The following is a 20589-nucleotide window of genomic DNA, read 5'->3' as shown; positions in this document are numbered from 1 at the left end:
CCAGCTGAACAAGCTCCCTCAGATTTCCCTGGATTGGGAACTGTGTAAGCACCTCTGCAGGATACCTGATGTGATGCACAGCTCTGACTGAAACATCCCCTGAAGTGGCTCTGGTCCTCAGCCAGAAATCTCGTACCTCCTGGCCGAGGAGGAAAGAGGACCACTCCAAAGGATCTGGAGTGGACCCATATGTGAGGGGCAGGAGGGAGCAACAGGGCCGGACAGAGCTGCCCGCTGTCCCCAGTCACCTGCCCGCTTGGGCTGGGCTGGTGAAAGACCAGGTGAGGAGATATCAAGAAAGCGATGATGCAAGATGCAGATCCTCCCAGGACCACCACGGGTTACTGTAGGGACAGGTGCTCTCCTGACCTTGTAAGCTGCATATCAAATTTTTCACGTTGCTGGAGACACAGGACATGCACCCAGTGTCTGGGAGAGCTGAGGGCTTCATCCAGCCTGCAATTCAGCAGCCAAAGGCCACATTTCTCCACTTTGGAGAAATGACTACTGGCCACTTGCTCAAAATATTGGGCTGTCACATTGCCTCTGGGTCAGCCTGAGAACCTCAGCTGAGATAACGCGGGCTGAACTCAGGCTTCGGATAACTGGCATGGCATCAGGCATCCAGGTGGCTGGTAAACCTAAGAGCCCAGCCAGCTCAGCTGATGGCCACATCCTGCTACCTACAGCTCCTCTCTGGGGTCAGCATTCAGGGGACAAGCAAACCAAGGAAGCCAATGAAGCTGCTGGAGGGTTGAGCTGGTATTAGATATCTCTAATAACAGTGGGTTAGATAACAAGGTTATCTCTGGAGAATAAGTAAACTGCTGAGTAATAAAATCCACCCTCACCACATCCAGAGGCTGAAAAAATTGAAATAAGTAGATAATTTTGTATTATTATAAGGAATATGGGCCTTAATCCACCACTGCCTGTGGTACAAAAGAGCATGAAAACCTAAGGCCATGAAGATGATGGTACCCAGAGCTGGGTGGGCTGGAGCTTCTCACGCAGGGGACACCTGGAGTTTGCCCTCAGGATCTCCTGGGGCTTACAGAGAAGGATGTGCTTGACAAACACAACACCGCAGGGAGATCCGTACCCCGAGGGATGGCTCCTGCCCTGCCTCCTCTCTCCTTGCCAGGGACTCCGGCACCGTGTGGAAGCCATCCGAATTCCCACCGCGGGGATGCTGACCTGTAACATGCAATGTAAGTGCTGCACTTCACAGTTATATCATGTTACTGCAAACATTAATTAAACAGTTCAAGCAAACACCTACTTATAGAGCCAAATCCCACCGCCAGCTTCACACACGTAAGAGAGCTAAGCCATTCAGTGTGGGGAGGCTGGTTACTCAGCTAGCACAAAATAATTAAGGAGGGCATATCCAAGTGTTAAACATAATCAACTCCCAGACACCTTCCACCTTCCCTCCCCAACTCCAGTCCCTGCAGGTTAAGTAAACCCCAACGCTGGAGGCTTTGCTGGAGGGTCTCTGTGTGCAGACCTGCATGAAAAAGCCTGTACAGACCAAGAGGTGCTTTGTTTGGAGGATGTTTCACTGCCTGCCCTAACCTGGCATAGAACAGGAAGGAAACCAGTACAAACTGGAAGGCTGAGGGTCCTGCCATATTAGTGCTCCAGTGCATCTTCCCAAAACAGAGGTGCCCCATCCCTGGAAATATTCAGCGTCAGGCTGGACGGGGCTCTGAGCAACCTGGTATAGTTGAAAATGTCCCTGCTCACTGCAGAGAGGGGTTGTACTAGATGACCTTTAAAGGTCCCTTCCAATCCAAATCATTCTATGGTTCTATGGCTGAATGGGATGGGGGAGTGCCCATCCTCTACCTCCAACTTGCCCCTCGGAAGGTGCCTCACAAAGGATGAGGGATGGCTGCTCACTTTTTAGGGTGCTACTCCTAATGAGTGACCAACAGTGGGCTTTAAATGCTCTTTTTTCTCCCCCATACATTTGCCTATAGATCCTGCACTGAGCTCTTGAGTCATGGACCCGATTCGTAGACTCCGCCAAGAAAATGGGTTCGGATTCAGGCAGAATGAAATGGTGCTAAAGGGGGATCAAGCATGTTCCCCATCACACTGCTCTGCCCTTTGCTCCCCTGCTGCTAACCTGACCCTCTGCATAGGTGTGACATAGAGTGGGATATAAGCCATCCAGCCGGTCATCCTGCTTCGTCAGCCTCCGTGCTGATGGTCAGGTACAGCACCATCACTCCGCCTGGGTCCAGAGCAGAAGCAGCTGGGATTTGCTGCATACCTGACTTGTTTGGCCAGGTCCAAACCCTGTTCATCCCAAACACCAGAGCATTTTGGATACCTATTTAGCAAAACCAAATCTCTCTCCTCTTCATTTATCTCCCCTCTTTCATTCATCTCCCCTAGTTCATGGGAATTTGGCTTTCAACGCAGGGACTTTTGTATGTCTGGGCCCTCTGAAGATGTTCCGGCACTAAGACCTTACAAAGTGCTCACAGCGTTCCCGCCTTGCCCTTTGGCTGGCTGCTTCCAGCAAAGCCACTATCTGGTTTGAGTTGAGTATCTCTGTAACAAAGAGCTAGAGATGTTCCGTGATTTGCCCAGAGGAGACGTGGCGCAGATCATGTCCACTCAGCAGAAGCATTTGAGCTTTGGTTGTGTTCGGTCTGAAGTGGACAAGAAGACTCTGAACGGTTTTGTCTTCTGCTGCCAAGCTCAGGGAACCACATTACAACCCAAGGGCTTGCTTTTCATTTCACTCATATTAATATAAATTACTAGGGACTTTGTTGAGGCCAGCGGACCGATGGTACACAGCTACTATTCACAAAAGGCACAGGCTGAGGAGCTTGAGCCACCTCTAAGACTGGATGGCTTCTTCCCGAGCACCCCTCTCCGGCTGTGCCAGTGGCCATGGAGGTGGTATGGATGCCGGGGAAGCCCAGGTGACCCCGAGGCTGTAGCCTCAGGGATACAAGGTGAGTATCTTGCAGTCTGTGCCTCCTGGAGCCAGAGGGTCTCCTCAAAACGTGGACTCCCTGTGTTCGCGAAGGGCCTCTTTCCTGCTGCCCCTCCCAGAGACGCAATGCTTGTAGGGCAAGGGGTGTTGGAAAAGAGAGCCCGAGGCTTTACTACGGTGGGACTTTGAGGCTCACCAGGCACCACTGCTTGGGTGCAGGCACCTGGCAGGGGTGCAGGCAGCTGCCTGCACCCAGGGAGCACCACCATCTGCTCCCCTTGGACACCTGGTTGTCACCCGAGTGGGCCACCCTCCATGGGGGCTGCAAGTGGTGAAACGCAGGTGCTGGGCTGATGGAGGTAGCGGGGGTGAGAAGGCAGGGGGCTGGCCCTACCCAGACAGAGTAGGGCAGCCCCCGCCTCCCTCTGCCTGTCGTGGTGGGGTGGGCTGCCTTTGCACCGGGGAGGCGTTCACACGCGCCCCTCCGCACACCTGACGGTGCACCTGCTGTGCCCCCAATCTTCCGCACCCCACACACGCCCCCCAAGCACCCCCTCCTCACACTCCTTCCCCACGGACACCCTACGCCTCCCCCCAAGACATGCCCACTCCTTCCCTCCCCGCGACGTGGCGTGGGAGGCGGCGGCGGCGGCGAGGGGAAGGGGGCGGGTGCGCGCTCCCGGCGCGGCGCGTCCCCGTGGGCGGGAGCGCGCGGCTCGTCGCCGCCGCCGCCGGGCTGCCAGGCACGGCTCGGCGCGGCTCGGCGCGGCTCGGCACGGCTCGGCGCAGCCCGGCACGGCTCGGCGCAGCCCGGCACCGCCCGCCGAGCCCCCCGCCCGCCTCCCGCCTACCCCCGCGCCGCCATGGACGGGGGCGCCTTCGGAGCGGGGAAAGCCGGCGGCGCCTTCGACCCGCAGGCCTTCATCCGGCAGCCGCAGACCCTCCTGCGGCTCCTCTCCGGGGTAAGGCCCCGCCGCCCACGGGGGCTGCCGCCGGCACCGGCACCGGCACCGGGGCGGGGGGCGTCCCACCGGGCTGCGGGGGGCGTGGACGCGGGCGCGGGTCTCCCTCCGGGGCGGGCAGCCGCCACCGGCCCCAACCCCGACCTTTCCACATACCTGTGTGTATATATAGATGCATATAAGAGTATAAATAATCACGTTATATTCCATTATATAGTATTATGTACTATATATAATTATATGCTGTTATGTATTGTATATTACTATATATTTTATATATGCTTGTGTATGCATGTGTGTCCAAATATGTAGATACGCATATGTCCATCGATATGCCTCCACACATCTAGATCCATACACAGATATATATGTATACTCCTTCATAAGCATTTATGGCTGTATCTCCGTATATATATATATGCAAGTATGTTTGGATGTATGAATCTATCTCTGGGTTTATATACTCTATATGTGTATATCTCCATATATATATATCCACATATATGTGTGGATACATTTGTACATACTTATGTATTTACAAATGTACAGCCATATGTACATATATATCCGTGAGTATGGATACAGAGCTGTATAGATACAGGGCCATATGGGGTGAGAGCACTCTGGTTTGAGGTTTCTTCCCTGGGGAGGGAATGGGTGAGCTGGGTTGGACTGTGACCCTGTCTTCGTCTCTGCTGTTTTAGGGGGGGGGTGGGGTCTTCTCCCCACACGGTGCCGGTGGCTTTATGGTGGGCATGGGGAGGCAGTGGGATATGGGGTGATGGGGGGAAGCTGGGGGTGATGCTGCAGTCCCGGCATGTCTCTCCAGCGGGTCGAGGCTTGGGGGTGCTGGGGTCTGGCTGTGCCGGGGCGAGTTGGCAGGGATTGTGAGGGCTGGATGTCGCTCTGTGTTTTCTCCGCATCCTCCCACCCCCCAACCTCCTTTCCCTGTAGTGCTCTCCTCTCCGTAATTTGTGGGGCAGGGGAAAAGGAGGCTCTAACCGGGGCGGTGGGGAGGGCACGAGGTGCCAAGGGGAAGGTCTCTCTCTCTTCTCATGACGCCGATCCCATGGCCGCCCGTGGGGCCAGCGCATATGCGCACGAAGGTCATTAGGATTAAGGGAGCGAGGGCTGCAGCACCGAGCCGGCGGGGGAGAGATTGAGGTCTCGGCTGGGAGCAGAGAAGGGAGGGCAGGGAGAGGGAGCGGAGGAGACACATGCGCACCGGAGCAAGGAGGAGAGGCGTCAGGCTGGCTCGGGGAAAACACAAGGAAAGCAGCAGAGCCAGGCGAGGGAAGCGAGGAGGGAAAGGGAAGGTGGCCCAGCTTGCTGCCGGTGGTGGGGTGGCAGGCGCGTGCTCCTGGCCAGCTGGGTGGGCGATGTCCCCTCGGGGTGACGCGATTCAGAGGGTGGCCAGAGAGCCCTGAGACAGCTGAGGAAGTGGTTAATGCAGGTGGTCCGTCCGTCTGTCTGTCCGGGTTTGTTTACAGTACAGCACATCACGCAGGGGCTGCTGCCGGGTGATGGGGTACGTGTGCCCCCTGCTTCTAGGCGGGTAGAGTGGAGCCAGCCTCTGTGCCCAGGGATGATGGACATGATGTGACCTACAAAGGCTCTGTCGTAGCTAATCTCTGTGGCAGAATTTCCTCTTTCTCTCTCTCCCCCTCTCAGTCTGGTGGTTTTTTTTCCCACCTCATCTGAGCACTGCGGGATTTTGGCTTCGCAGAGGCACCAGGTGAGGGAGAGAGAAGAGGAAATATGTTTATTTTTTAATTAGGCACCTTCTCTGCTTCCGAGTATCTCAGACACTGTCAGCTCGTTCACCGAGCTCAGCTCCATGCCCTGCAAGGGCTCCCCAGGCAAGGAGCATCCCAGGGACTGGCAAGGAAACTTGGGAATCTGTGTTTTTACCCTGTGCCCATCTGACCTTGACAGAGGACAGGACAGGATTTACCCTGGACACTTAACTTGGCCAAGGAAATTAAGGTCCTTTTGCAGGAGCTGGAGGTGCTCCAGGTCAGTGGTCCAGCAGGGGAGGCTGGCCTGGCCACCATGGCGCAAGGCTATGCATGCACCTCTTCTCTCCCAAAATACAAGTTCCTTCTCCTGCTTTTCCACTGGCTTGGTCGTCTGTCCTCCTGAGCATCTCCCCCTCCACAAAGCTGGGGACCCATAGGCTCTCTCCCCGTATTTAGTTGTGGTTTTGATCTTTTTTTTAACCTGAGACCAAGAGGAGTCCTCATGGGCATTGAAGTCCTATCTCAGGCTCTCACAAGCATCAGACTCTTTATGGCCTTTTCCATAAATTGGTTGAACTTTGCTGAAAAAAGACTAGTTCATGGCCCTTCCCGCTGTGGGTTCAGCGGCTCCAATGGTCAGAGCCTTCCACCGTGAATCTGGTTGTGGCTGAGTTTTTATCCATTTGCTTTTGTGCTCTTGTGCCCTTCAATTTAAATGATGCTTTTCCTCTGGGTATATTTATAGACTGTGATTGCATCCGCACTTAGCGTTTCTATCGCCAGGCTCTATGAGCCAAACTCTTCTGGTGGCAAAGGGCGCTCCCTCTCTGTGGTCCCTTTGAGAGTCCTTCCTTTCACCCACTCTGGCATGCACTGGAAGCACCTTGCCTGCCATCTCCTGAGATCTTGTTTGCCTTTATTCTGTTTATGGCGTGGGTGGTCTGTCATCTCCCCAGGGCAAGCTGGAGACTCCTTCCGGCTCATTTCATGTGATGAGCTTTCACTGAGAGCAGAAATTCTCATGATCACTTCCCCAGGCAGTGACCTTGTGCTCAGGTCATGCTGCCTTTTAGCAGACTTTATGATGACACAGAGGTGTGTATGGCTTTCTACCAATGGGCAGCAAAACTGGTTCCTGCCCATGGAGTTTGCAGCCCAACTGAGACGGCAGCAAATCTCCAGGGAGAGCTGCAGGATCAGGAGCAGATGGATTGACTGAAGGTTATTTATATTGCTCCTTGCTGAGGAGGACACGGGATAGGTTTGACAAGGAGGATGCTAAACTCTGGAAAGAGGTTAGCAATTCTGGAGTATCTGTCCACTGTGACAGCGTTACGAGGCAGCTCAGGTTTCTTGGGTGCCTCAAAGGTCAGGCACGACAGAATAAGTATGCATCTCCCTACAGAAATATTGCCTGGCATCGGTGCTGGCAAGTGGTGGTGGTCCTGCACAGCGCCTGTGTCAGGTTTGGATGTTCAGCCTCAGCTGAGCCATTTCTCTGCAGCTGCCTGCCCCAGATACTCTTGTTTGGATGTAGCACAGGGAGACAGCCCTATAGAGCAGTCCCTCCTGAGCATGTCTGCTGAGGATGCCTCCAAGGGCATCTGGATCTTGCAGTGAGGGCACTTGTCCAGTCTGGCTGGACTGAGGCTTGCACAATGAAAGCAATGCGCTGCTGGAAGATCTCACAGGCTTCCTCACTTCTCTGTGGGGAAGGGCAGAACAACTCCCTCCCTATTCCCAGCAGTGATGAAGAGAAGACAAGCAACTTGCCCTGTTACGGTGGGTGGCTGGGTTTACTCTGAGTCCTGGTCTTTCAAGGCATCGCTCCACGCCGTGCTGCAACACGAGGCATGCCCTGAGCTGAGCTGCATCACACAGCTGGTGCCCTACAATAGACAGGACATGGGTGCATGGATGCATTTTTTACCACCCTGCCATATAAATCTGCTTTCAGCCCACTTTGATGACGCAGCAGCTGGAGCTAGTGATGCTACTGCTGGAGATAGTGGAGCTAGGTGACCTGCACCGAGCTGGAGCTGTGCTACAGTATGTGGCTCCAGGATCATTCTTGAAATAAAGCTGGCGAGCGTGGGCACATCCCCGTGTAATCCCACCTCGCCCTGACCCACAGTGCTCTCCGCAGCCAGCGCGGGGGAGCTGGGAGGCTCCTTTGCAACCTGCAGGCATTGGAGGTAGCGCTGGCTCCATAAATAAGTAAAATGCTAATTGAAACAGGTTGTTCCAGGCACTCCTGACTGCTTGGAAACCTGCTCACTGGAGGAACTGAAGTACTGCTTGATGTAAAAGCCTAACAAGGCAAAAGTAACTCGCTTTTTGGAAGCAGGCCCAGCTAGGTGGGTTGGGTGAGAGTATTTCCAACTGCAGCTGAGCAGGCAGAGCAGCCCATTAAAACTTGCCACACGGATTGAGACATCAAATTTATCTCTGATGCCAAGGGCATTAGCCCTGAAGAGGAAGGTTTGGTGAGGAGAAGTGCTGCCTGCCCTTCACCTCCTCCTCCATCACCTGCTGCCATTGCCACTGCATTCCCTGGCTGGTGGGTGCACACAGACATTTTGAGCCAGGATGGGAAGTGCTGTCCCCTGTCTCTGCAGGCACGTCCCGTCCCAGGCAGCTCCATTTGAGCAAACAAGGCAGGTGAAGGACGGGAACTACGTCCCCGGCCTCGCCACGACAGGCTGGCACCTGCAAACTGGAGGATGGGGGCAAGCCCCAGTGTGGCAGGGAGCCCTGTCTCCTGCCTTGCTGGCAGGTCCCTGGCTCACCACGCTGATGCCCTGCTTAGAATATCCCTTGCCTCTTCCCCCCATGCTGCCCTTCGTGAACGAAGCCTTGGAGTCCAGGGGCCCCATTAGTCTGAAACCAGCTGCAACTTCCACCTTCTTTCTGTCCTGGCTAAATTTAGCTGAGATGTTCCCCGTGTTTGTGGACCATAGCTGATGCTCTCAGCCTCTGCTCCTCCATGTGATTTTTGCCACAGCCGTGCTGGCTGGCTGTGTGCTTGTGAGATACATTGGTGCATGACGAAAGAAATGTGGCGGTTCAAAGCATGGGCTTTGGGTCAAGCCCTAGGTATGGTTCTTCATGGGATCCCCTTTGTTGGGTCGGCTTCAAAAGGGTTTTTTAGGGATCACTGTCACTGGGGTTGAGTGAGAGGCCACATGAGAAGACAAGCAATAGATGTGCAGAGCCATGGGGTGATTTGGGGTTGGATACAGCGGGTCGTATTGTTTCCATATAGCATTTCCAGGAAAGATCTTGGAGCAGGAACTAGTCTCTCGTTAATGGCATTTGCAGACAAAAATCTGAGAAACAGCACATAGGGACCAAAGGCAGTCAGAAATACGAGAAAAAAAAAAAAATATAAATCATATATGTAATATGCCATTTCAAAACATGAGAGGCATACAGATGAGGAGCAGAGAAACAGCAGGGTGATGAGATGTGGCTAAGGCAAACATTTGTGGCAAGACAAGGCAGCAGAGAGGATTAACGTAGCGGTGAGAGGAGCAGACGCAGGTGGCAGTGGATGTGGCCCTCCACCTAGGTTGGCACAGCCAAGCCAAGGAGAGAATGTGTTGCTAGAAAGAAAACTGAACTCTTCCTTGAGGAAAAAGATGTGACTTTTGGGCGGTCACTTCGCTGAGCAGCAACCTGGTGATATAGGGACCATCTGGAAAGCACAGAAGGACCTGGATACTACCACGGAGATATGGCCATGGGGAGCTGTCACTAGTAGCAGTGGGACAGAAGATTCTGTTTGACAACAAGAAGAGCGTGAGACCTGCGAGACTGGATGGAGCTTCCTGAAATCACTCTCTGGGACAGAGTTCCCTGTTATACCAGTGGGCATCTTCCCAAGGGAAAGCCCTTCCTCCCTCCCCAGGGTGGCACACACGGCTGCTCAGCCCACACCTGGCTGTTGTCGGAGGCTTCTCGGTGCTTCCTGGCTCCCAGAGTGCCACAGCATTGCCCGGGGCTTGGGCTGCTGTGAGGGGGAAGGTCGACCTGGGCACAGGTCTGGCGGGAGGCGGAAGAGTTAATGGTCAGCTGCCAAGCCATGTGTGAAAAAAAGCCGGCTGGCTGGGAAAGCCCGTCCCAGATCCCGTGGCAGGAATTAAGAGATGCAGAGCCTTTCTCCCCTCCATCACCTGCTCTGGCTCAGCCCTGACTGGGGAGCTGGTGCCATGTGGCTGCTGGGCAGGGAGGGTGAGCTGGGGGGGAGGTGCTGCTGTACCTGTGCTCTTTACCCATCCCGTGCTCAGGGGAATCAGGTACAGATGGATATGGGGAGGCTGGCCCCCTCCTGCAGTGGCACAGGGCGCAGACACGGCATCGAGACCGTGGGCAGAAGTCGTTCGGTGCCTGCGTAGTGCCGGCTGCAGGCAATAAATAGAGGCCGCCTGTTTCCAAGCTGCCAGTCCCATGTGTGTCAAAAGCTGCATATGTTTTCTTCAAAATGAACTAAATACAAGTAGATCTAATGATGATGATGGTAATAATAATAATAATCCATGTCTGTGCAGGGCTTCCCAAAGCTTTCCAGAGGCTCCATTTGCGAGTGGCTAAATGACAATGAAAGCCAGATCAGCTCTGCCAGTTTATGGTTTGCACTCTCCCCTGCTCTTGCTTTAAACAGAGTTACTGCTGGTCATTACCAGATCAGACACAGAAGAGGTTATTGCTTCATTCTGCCCGAGGTGGATTTGATTTGAAGTCCCACGAGGAATATTATGTCACCAAACTATTTCCTCTCTATAATAGAATAAAAAGGGGGTTTGGAGGGTGGCGAGAGGCAACATGCAGTGCGACAGAGCCTGTGACTGGAGGGCTTTGCAGTGAGCCTGAGCAAGTGGCTTGGCAGAAACCCTCTTCAGCCTCATCCCCACCACAGTCATTGTGGGGATCTCAGGGATGAAGTCAGGAGGCAGCATGACAGACTCCCAGGATGAGATATAGGAAAATCCTAGTGCCCCGCCGGAGGCTGGCCATGCTGTAGCTCCATCACATGATGCTCAGGAGCATCTGATGCAGAACTGGGGATGGGCAGTGTGGTGGAAAGCCTCACATGATGCTCAGGAGGTTTCGCCTGGCTTTCTGCGAGGCTGAGCCTGTAGCGAGGAGGTGGGCAAAATCAGATCCCCCAGTTCAGTGAGAGAAAAAAAATAGAGAGGCCTTTTTTGGTGGGATGCAGCCTTTGCCTGTTCTGTACTTTGCTCACCATAGTGAGCCCTTACATGCCTGTAATGGCCAGCACGAGCTCCTTGAGAAACCAGGACAGGGAAACCCTCAGCCTCTCCCCGTCTCCTCTCTGCAGTGCTCAGCACTATATTCGTTTTGCTGCGTCTTTTGACACGTCGCTCTGTCTCTGTCAGCTTTGCAAAGTGCCTGACTCTGGGCTTCCCTTGCTGTCTCGGAGCTCTTTGATGAAAACAGAAGTTTAGGAAAATCACTGCAACAACCTGTGTAGTTGTGATGTTTAAGGAGCAGTGAAGTTGATAAAAGCCGTGTCCCAGCAGCAATGCTGAGTTGGTTGATCACATCTTTTTCATGTGCTGTTTTCTGCCCCTTTTTTTGAGCGTACTTGAATGCACATCTCCAGACAGGCTGCACACCTGCCCAATTAGCGTTGCTTTTGGAGGCTTAAGGAAACCCTCTCAACCTAAAAATCTGGTTACTTCAAGTCCTGTTAACTGACTTAAGCAGCCTCGCTGACGAAATGAGGCCACTCAGGTGCGCAAAGCTGGGGATGGATGGATGGTTTTTGTCGCCAAGCGTAGGAAAGTGGTTAATGATCTCTCCCTGCGGAGCGGAAGGATGGGCTGCGTTTGGGAGTGTCAGGATGCAGTGCTTTGCGCCCGCCTCCTGTCAGCCTTCAGACAAGTCACTCCACTGCGTCTCAGTGCTTGGTCAGGAGAAAACTCCTGACATCTTCTCCTCGCCTCCTCTTTGCAGCTGGACGTGTATTTTGGACCATTTTATTAGTGGCTGTAGGCAAGACTTTGTGCAGCAAGGATTCACTATGCCAAAGGGGGGTAGAAGGAACAAGCAGTGGTAACGCAGAGAGGCAAGGTGCTGCTGGTAGCTGGCATTTCTTCAGAAGTGCTGCAGATGTGATGGGAGTGGGAATGTAAATGCTTCATCCTTGCAGACTTGGTGCTCTGTTTATAATCTGGGCAGACGTTCATGCTGCACCTGCTGCCTGGATCATCTTTGCATGGGCACAGATTGAACAGGTTGCCCAGAGAAGCTGTGGATGTCCCATCCTTGGAAGTCTTCAAGGCCAGGCTGGATGAGGCTTTGAGCAACCTGACCTAGTGGAAGGTGTCCCTGCCTATGGCAGGGCGGTTGGAACTAGATGATCTTTAAGGTCCCTTCCAACCCAAACCATTCTATGATTCTGTGATTCTACGATTCTATGAAATAAAAAAATACTTGCATTTTCTAAGACAACTCGCTACATCATTGAGCTTCCACCCACCCGCCTCCTTACTAACAAGAAGTAGCTGCCACAGACTAAGCGCGCAACAGTTTCTCCTGAGGGCTGCGAGATCTGTGAGTTCATAATTATAATTTATTCTAGAAAATTGTTTGTCTGTGCACCCATCGCAACAGTTTCTGGGTACAGACATCACAGGGATAAAACGGGTGACGCTGCCTGTCAGCAGCAGCAGCAGCGATCGCCTCTTATGCTGTCCAGCTCTGCCTGTCGGTCTGAAACCTCTGTTTTGATCCTGCCCCTTCTTGCCCAGTCGGTGTTATCCTGTCCAGCTCAAGGCTTCTGTGCACAGTGGATCCTCACAGCATTTTGCAGTGCTGTGAGGGTGGTGGAGGGCTGGCACAGGGAGCAAGCCCTCTCCACTGCCACTGACTTTGCCCCCTCTGCAGCGCTGGGAAGTGGAGCATGGACCAGAGCCGATACCAATGGTGAGGAAAACACGTCGAGAAGGAGACATCCCTTAAGCTACTGTGCTTTGGTCCATAGAAAAATTTCCTATGGCCAAAGAATACTTTGGGGTGGCTGTGTCAGGACACAGAAGATAAGCATCTGCAGTGACTTGTTCTGCTCACAACTGAGAATATCCTTAGTGGAATCTTTCCAGAAAACTCCTAAGATCATCTTAAATCAGATGCTTGCCGGTAAATCATACCTCCAGGCTGCAAAAAAGGTTTCTCTTCATAGGAGAGAAGTTGTGGCATCTTGGCTGACCAAAGATGGAGAAAGGAAGTTAGGAATGCAACTTCTGCTTGAAAATTAGGGAGAGGGAGATATGTCTCTGGTTTCATGGCTCTGAGCTCTGTCTTTACGATGGGCCAACATAAAAAGGTATAAAAGAGCAAATGCAAAAAAGAATCGTTCTGCTTCGTTTACTTGCAGATGAGAGCTCTTCCAGGCCAGCAGCAAACCCAAAGATAAGAGCAGACGGAAGATGTATATCAGGATATGAGCAGAGAAAACAGAGGTGTCTCTGGGGAGAGGCCATTATAGAAGTTCATTCATCCCAAATGAGTAAGCAGAGACTTACAATACAGCTTGCTGCAAGGGTTGCAAGGGTTGCCTCAACTCAGGAAATCGATGTTTTACCAGTTTTGAGCCCTAAACCGAAACTGAACACCAGACTATGCCACTTTTGAGTCCGTTTCTTATCTTCCAAAGAGAAGATACGTTTTCTGTCTAATGTTGTGGAAAACAGGGCACCCACTTTATAATCCAAATATATGGAGGTTGGTACTTTAGGTGGCAGCATTGGCGCTGGTCACAGCCTTGCATTGGGAAGTCACTTCAGGAGTCTGTCAGCTCCCCCTTGGGTTAGAGGAACACCGTGTTACTGCCAATGGTCCTAAGCAGACCTGTCAGCCCAGCCTGTTGTGGTGTGTGAGACTTCCCACTGAAAGAGCCTGGCTGTAATTGTGTGCAATTTTGCTGCTTTCCAAACCATTCAGGCTGATATTTTGAAGACCAGACCTTTGCTTCAGGCAGAAGAGATTTTTATTTAATTTTCACGGGCAATTTCTACAACGTATGATCAATCTCGATTTCCAAGAAGAAGAAGGAGGGGGACAAATCACTTGTTTTACTTCTAAGCTTAAAAAGCTCTTGGGAACTTTCAGAGAACCCATACAGTCCCCATGCTTAGGAGCACGAGCTTCCAGCTTTTTAGTTTGCTCTAGTGTGTCAAAAATACGCCCAGTCTCAGCAACCCAAGTGTGACCCAATTATGAGCCTTGGGGTGAAAAAATAGTATTGGTGTCAGGGGGTACTTATTAGAGCTTGGCAACTGAAATGTGGTCAGCATTGAGTATCTGCCCAAGGGCTGTTGGGGACCGTGAGTAAGGTTTTTCCTCTGGTTCTTGACGCCGCAGGTCAAATAGCAGAGGTCTGTGCTGTGGATCTCAGACATCCAACCCCACCGATGACAGATGGTGTGTTTGGTTTGCATTAATCAAAGGTTAATTTTCCCTGCACTCACAAAGCTGCTTCTCCGCTTTCTGGGTTGTCTGCCATGTCCTTTTCTGGTGCTTGGTTGGGTTAAGTGGCACTGGGGTCCTTCTGACCTAACAAACCCTCAGATCTACCTCCACTCCCTGCAGGAAACTTGGCCACCTCATCTTCTTGCGTGCTGCTTCTCCTTGGAGATTGGGGTGGTGGTTCCAAGGGTGCCAGGCTCTTGTTGTGCCGACAACTCCCAGGCTTGCAGAGTGCCCTGGTGACATCCTAGTGCACGTCATATGTATGTTCACTTCATGCTTGAGGTCCCGTTTCCCATCTTCTGGGAGCCCTCGCAGGCAGCATGCGGATGGGCTGTTCCTACTGAGGGTCTCAAGATGCCCTGCAAAGAAAAATCTGTACATGCTGCCTTAATCTTGCCCTCTTTCTCCTGTGGCTGCGAGGGGAAGCTGTTTATTTGAGATGCAGGACTGGGGCTGCTGTAAATAGCTCTCTACTTTCGTGAACGTGCTGTGTCAAAGAGGGACAGCCTTGTGGCAGGCGACAAAGGCTAAGCCCGTGAGCGAAGATTAGACCGGCAACTGTGGATTATGGCATTTCTACCTGGACTCATCTTTAATTCTACCTGATTTAAAATAACACGCAGTGGCAGTGGTGGTGACGGGTAGGGAGGACTCACGGTGGCCCTGTCGGGTGGACCTGGAGGGGGGATGTTTGGCCCTTGAAATCCGTGGGGAAGGTTGGAGGGTGTTGGTGGATGGGTGAGTGGGCAGAAGGATAGGTGGTGTCATGGGCTGGGCTGATGGAAAACTGGTGCAGAGAGGTGTGTGACCTGCAGAGAGGTGGGGAAAGCGGGAGCCTGGCAGAACGGAGCTGCAGAGCGAGCAGGGCTGTGGGTCGTGGGAGGGTGGATGGGGAAAAGAGCATAGTAGCTGGATAGATAAAATTAGTGAACATCAACGCGTGGTAGAAACAATGAATTCCTAGAAGGGAAAGGAGTGGGTGGGAGAATAAGTGCAGACTAAGAGGATTTCCACTACTGGGAGCCCTTGTACACAGGCACTCACACCAAATCCTTCTAATTTACACTCTACGGCTCCTCCCTGTGTGTCTGTGGGAAGCCACCCTTACTCCAGACTGTGACTGCTTTACGTTGCCTTAGATCAGATGGATAAAAAGGCTCAATCTAAAAGTGTCCTATTTTAAGTTAATCCTCAGAAATAAAATGAGACCATTTCCCCAGTAAATTCCCTGTGGCTACAGCCCAGGCAAGGCAGCAGAATGGGAGCTCAGCAGAGCAGAGAGGTGCCAGCGAGGGGTGTCTGGCCCCTGCAGAGCTCTGCTCCTTTGTGCTGGACCAGAGAGATGGGGCTTGCCCTGATGTGTCTCCTGCCTTCCTCTCCACCAGGTGTTCTCCATCGTGGTGTTCGGCTCCATTGTCAATGAAGGATACGTGAACCGCCCGGACGAGACGCAAGAGCACTGCATTTTCAATCGCAATCACAATGCCTGCAACTATGGCATTACCGTGGGTGTCCTCGCCTTCCTCAGCTGCCTTCTTTACCTGGCTCTGGATGCCTACTTCCCGCAGATCAGCAGCGTCAAGGACCGCAAGAAGGCAGTGCTCTCGGACATCGGAGTCTCGGGTGAGCTTTCTGGCCATAGTGCTCCTCTCCTCCGATGGCTAGGGAGAGGGAGGGAGCTTCTGCTGCCTTGCAGGCCAGATTCTTTCTAGCAGAGAGGTCTTTGGTCTTACTCTCTCAGGCCTTCTCTCTCCTTTTCTTTCCCTTTCTCTTCTCAGCCCATCTGGCTGATGCCTCTCTGCTCTTCTCCATAGGCGTAGCTCTGGGAGCCCTTCAGGCTCAGCAGGTCTTGCCTCCCTGCATGCATGCACTTGCTAAGGCCAAGTGTTGATGCCTCTGGAGCTGGTACGTCCTTCGTTTCCAGCTCCAGGTGATTGAGCCCTATCTATTTTGACATTAAAAAAAGTGGAAGATTTCATGCAGTCTGACTAAACCATTCCTCCTAGGTTACCTGGCATTCTCCACAGGAATAGTTCTGCAGGACCTCATCCAGCCCTGAGGCTTATTCTGACTTATAGTCAGATCTCACCCTCCCCAGCGTGTGTTGAAGCGACGGACAGAGCAATGGTGCGTGTGTACGCACATGTGTAACGCCCGTCAGCAGCATGATGAGGAGGCGCTTTGTTCTTGTGCTGTGATCCTGAGTCGCTCTCCTGGCTTGGTCCAGCCATAGAGGCAAACTTCTCCACATCAGGGTTCCCCCACAGTTTGTCAAAGGGGCCACGAAGGGAGCAAGAGAAGGATCAGGTGCAGCATCTGAACTTGTTTATGACTTCTGGCTTGCAAGTTTGTTCACAGTTAGCCTCTTGCCTAGCAGACCTGTGTACAGCTAACAAGAGAAAGGGAAAGGGAAGGACTGAACACTGTTTTGCTGCCATGTAGGAATGCATGTTTCATAGAATCATAGAATAGTTTTGGTTGGAAGGGACCTTAAAGATCATCTAGTTCCAATCGCCCTGCCATAGGCAGGGACACCTTCCTGTAGGTCAGGTTGCTCAAAGCCTCATCCAGCCTGGCCTTCAACACTTCCAGGGATGGGGCATCCACAACTTCTCTGGGCAACTTGTTCCGGTGGGAAGAATTACTTCCTTAGATCTAATCGAAATCTGCCCTCTTTCAGTTTAAAGCCATTTCCCCTTGTCCTATCACTACGCACCCTTAGTCCGTGTGTCCTGAGCAAAGGCTGGTCTCTGTACAATTGCAGACTGGCTGCTTCCTGCTCTTTGCAGCTCCCTTGGAAGGAATTGCTCTTTGCTTGTCCTTGCAGGACAGGGTTGTGAAGCAGTGGCTGTTTCAGAGAGCCCAGGTGATCACTCCTGTGCTGGAAGCCCTTCAGGCTCCCTCCCAAGGCCAAATGCAAGTCCTGTGATCAATCCAAACACAAGCAAATGAACTCTCCTGAGGTACTTTCTGCAGACACCTATCGTCACCTTGACAATTTTGCTGTCAGCGAGCCTGCCAGCTCGCTTGGTCTTAGACAGTCAGAGTTTGGCCCAGTCTGGAACATACTGGTCGGTCTTGTCGGGTTGAAGTTTCCAGAGAAACCTGATGTGTTTATGTTCTGTTCACACATGCCTTCTTGATCTCTCTCCCCTTCCCCTTTGGCATGCTGTTCGTGGTCCATCCCAGCCTTTTGGGCGTTCCTCTGGTTTGTTGGCTTCTGCTTTCTGACCAACCAGTGGCAAGCTTCAAAAGAAGAGGACAACCCAATGAATGAGGGAGGGGATGCAGCCCGAGCAGCCATCACATTCTCATTCTTCTCCATCTTCATCTGGGTGAGTAAAGGAACCATGATGTTGGATCAGATGTTCTCTGCAGTGTATTAGCTTGTGGGGAATGGAAGGTGACTGGCTAAGACTGATTCCCTCTGAGATCCCAGTCCACATGGCTTCTGAGAGGGAAAGCAGGAGGGTAGGTGGTTAGGAGGTCAATTTGGGAAATAAGGACTCCAGAATTTTTGTGGTACAAAGTGCTAGAGCATTAATAAGCAAGATGGGAAAGAGGGTCCCATATTCCAGTAAGAAATGTCCTTGACAAACCTCTAATGTGACCTTGGACAAGCCAGCTCCCCAAGCATCATTTTCCTTGTGCGTCAGAGGACTTCAACAGCATTTTCACCTCACAGACGTTAAGCGGAGAAGGGAGCTCCAGGCCAGGGGTTGCACTCATCTCCCTCTCTGCTTTTCTCCCGTCATGTGAGATGTCATCAGTGGCCACGTGAGGCTGTGATCCGTGTCCCTCTAGGCTCTCCCTCTGCACCCACAACTGCAGCTCTGCCTCACTGGGTCACCTTTGAGGAAGGTGATGGTGCTGACTCTTAAGACTGCCCTTTCCCCAGCAGTTCCATATTGCTAGTTTCCTGGAAGAAAACTGGGGTGTACAATAAAAGCATCCCCATGATTTCCTCCTGTCTCTGAAAACACCAAGCCTGAGTGCTTTTTGTCTGAAGTGACAGGATAGTGCTGAGCAGGAAGGCATTTTAGGCCAGTCTCCCTGTGTAAGTCCTGGTGGCTTTATCTTCTCCTCTCCCTACGAGTCTTAACATTGGGCAGGGGCCAGGTAGGAAGGCTGCCATAAGTCCACGAAGCTATCAGAGAGGAAGGGGGGCTGCAAAGGGTTGTGTGGTCAGCACCCTCGCCAAGGTGACACCAAGCAGGGGCAAGGGACAGCAGTGTGCATGTCCCCCCACGAGCAGTGTCCTGCACTGAAGTGCTGCCGAAATCCCCTTGCAAGCTCCAGCAGAAGGTGACAAGGAGTAAGGCTTTTGCAAGTGGTCCCCTAGGACCCTGTTTGAGGTGCCACCAGCTGCAGTGGTCCTCCCCAATGCACAGGCTTGTGGTAGGCTAAATAGGTGTCCTTTTCCTCCAGTTCCTTGGGGTTTTTATATCAATCACAAGCTCTGGTTTGCTCTTCCTTACTGATTCTCATCCCCACACCCCTCTGTCTCCTCACAGGGCTTCCTCACGTTTCTGGCTTTCCGGAGACTCAGAGACATTACTTTTCAGGAAGAATACAACACCCTGTTCCCTAACTCCCCATCCTTGCTGCCTTAGTGCCCTGTGGTGACGGGGGAGTTTGGGGAAGTGGGTGGAGGGATGCAGCTGGAGGAGGTTGCTGAGCAGAGACCGTTCCAATGCCCCAACCACAGGTGTCCATGTGTGGTCACAGCAGGGCACGAGGTGGGAAGAGATGGGCCACTGAATTGAAGTGGGGTTGTCCACCGAATGGGGGATCTCCCTCTGGGGAGTTGGAACTGGCAATTTCTCCTCCTCCTCCTCTGCCCCTTTCTCTCCCTCACCTGTACCCTAATTAATGCTGCATAACACCGTTGTGCCTTTCTTTTGGTGCCTGCTCAGACCTAATACTTCAGCCAGGAGATCCCCTCTGCCCCCACCACTGTTTCCCCTCCGTTTCGCCCAGCCCTCATTCCCTAAAAACCTCTAACCCATCACCTACTAGACTGCTTACCTCTATCAGGGATGCTCTGGGATGACGAGCTGTTCCTGCTGGGGTCTGTGATGCTGAACCTTGTGCCTGGGCTCCTTCAGTCCACCCAAGGGTGCCCTGCCTGCAGTGCCTGGGGCAGGAGGCAGCAGTACACTTGCTAACCATCCCCTTGTCTGGGAAGCAGCTGCCTTGCCTCCCGCTGCTCCTTCCCAGGGTCTGCACTGCCCTGTGCGGATGTTGGCCGGTGAAGGGGTTGCAGAGGGTGACCACTACCTCGCTACTCCAGGTCAAATCCTGCTCTCCTTCCTGGCCTCTGCAGGCAAAATGGCTGCATACATCCAGCCCGGCAGACGAACCTTCTGCGGTGGAGCTGAGGCAGATTGCCTTTCCCAAGGGCAGGAGGGTCTGAATGGGATAACCACAGGCTGGCTAAGCCTCCATGACCTGTGCCATGTGGGTGAAACCCCTCTGTGGGGCAGGAGGTGCCCAGCACACCCCAGAGGAGTGGGGAGCCCCGGCAGGCTGCACGCAGCCAGCTGGGCTCATGGCCGTCCCAGCTCCACTGTCCCAGCGGGCTTGTGCTTTCTGTGGGGCAGCCTGAACCTCCATGCTCTTGGGAGTGTTTCATCAGGGGTCTGCCGGGCAGGCTTTGCACACTAATCCGTAACCACTACTAACCCCACTTTTGTTTGTTTCTCTTTCTCGGTACGTTCCCCCTGTCTTTCTCCCTTCCCCTCTCTGCTTCCCATCTCTTCCCTCCACCTCCTCCCTTAAAGGTGGGCCAGGCATTCCTGGCGTATCAGCGTTTCCGGCTGGGTGCCGATTCGGCCCTCTTCTCCCAGGACTACATGGACCCAAGCCAGGACTCCGGTATGCCTTATGCTCCCTACACGAACGAGGAGGATGCTACAGATGCGGTGGGGACATACCAGCAGCCCCCTCCGGCAGATGCTTTCGACACTGAGACACAGGGGTACCAAACACAGAACTACTGAGCCACCGATGCCCCTTTCCCTTCCCCTTTCCCTTCTGCCTCCTTTCCTACTGCCGGCAGAAAGCCAAGGCACAAACCAGACACGTGCGTAGTGGCACAAGGGGTGGCTCTCAGCTATGCTCCAGCCTTCTGGGTCATCTGTTTTTATTTATGGTTTTTAAAAAAGGAAAAAAAAAAAAGAAAAAAAGGTTTCCCCATCACTGTCACCTCTTCCTTCTTCTCCCCCCAAAACTACCTGCCAGAACTAAATTCTTCCAAAATCTGTCACCGTGTTGCAACTGGAAGGTCCTCCCTTCCCTCCTCTGCCTCCTGCCTTGCTGCGGAGGGCAGAGTCTGGCCGGTGGGCAGGAGAGGGGTGATGGCAGCAGCAGGGCAGGGGAAAGAGTGTTGGAGGCAGCAGGGAAGGGGTGAGAGGGACCAGGGACCTTCCTA

General features: G+C 52.9%; 1 protein-coding gene across 1 annotated transcript; it reads left to right on the top strand.

Annotated features, from left to right (window-relative positions):
- Positions 1-3822: 3822 nt before the first annotated feature.
- Positions 3823-20158, top strand: SYNGR1 (synaptogyrin 1). The gene is made up of 4 exons (XM_086611066.1): positions 3823-3921; positions 15542-15779; positions 17346-17491; positions 19940-20158. Exons 1-4 carry the CDS (start codon positions 3823-3825, stop codon positions 20156-20158), a joined length of 702 nt encoding a protein of 233 aa, XP_086467192.1.
- Positions 20159-20589: the final 431 nt, after the last annotated feature.

Source organism: Tauraco erythrolophus, chromosome 4, assembly GCF_009769465.1.
Source record: "Tauraco erythrolophus isolate bTauEry1 chromosome 4, bTauEry1.pri, whole genome shotgun sequence".
NCBI classification, from domain to species: Eukaryota; Metazoa; Chordata; class Aves; order Musophagiformes; family Musophagidae; genus Tauraco; species Tauraco erythrolophus.
Note: the sequence above shows the minus strand (reverse complement) of the source record. Positions and strands in the feature narration are given on the sequence as shown.

What these genes read in the sequence shown, in the direction of transcription:
- SYNGR1 (XM_086611066.1), top strand. Translation starts at nt 3,823, where the DNA reads ATGGACGGGGGCGCCTTCGGAGCGGGGAAAGCCGGCGGCGCCTTCGAC. An exon ending in TCCTGCGGCTCCTCTCCGGG is followed by an intron (nt 3,922 to 15,541) that starts GTAAGGCCCCGC and finishes CCTCTCCACCAG; the next exon opens with GTGTTCTCCATCGTGGTGTT. An exon ending in CTCGGACATCGGAGTCTCGG is followed by an intron (nt 15,780 to 17,345) that starts GTGAGCTTTCTG and finishes GGTCCATCCCAG; the next exon opens with CCTTTTGGGCGTTCCTCTGG.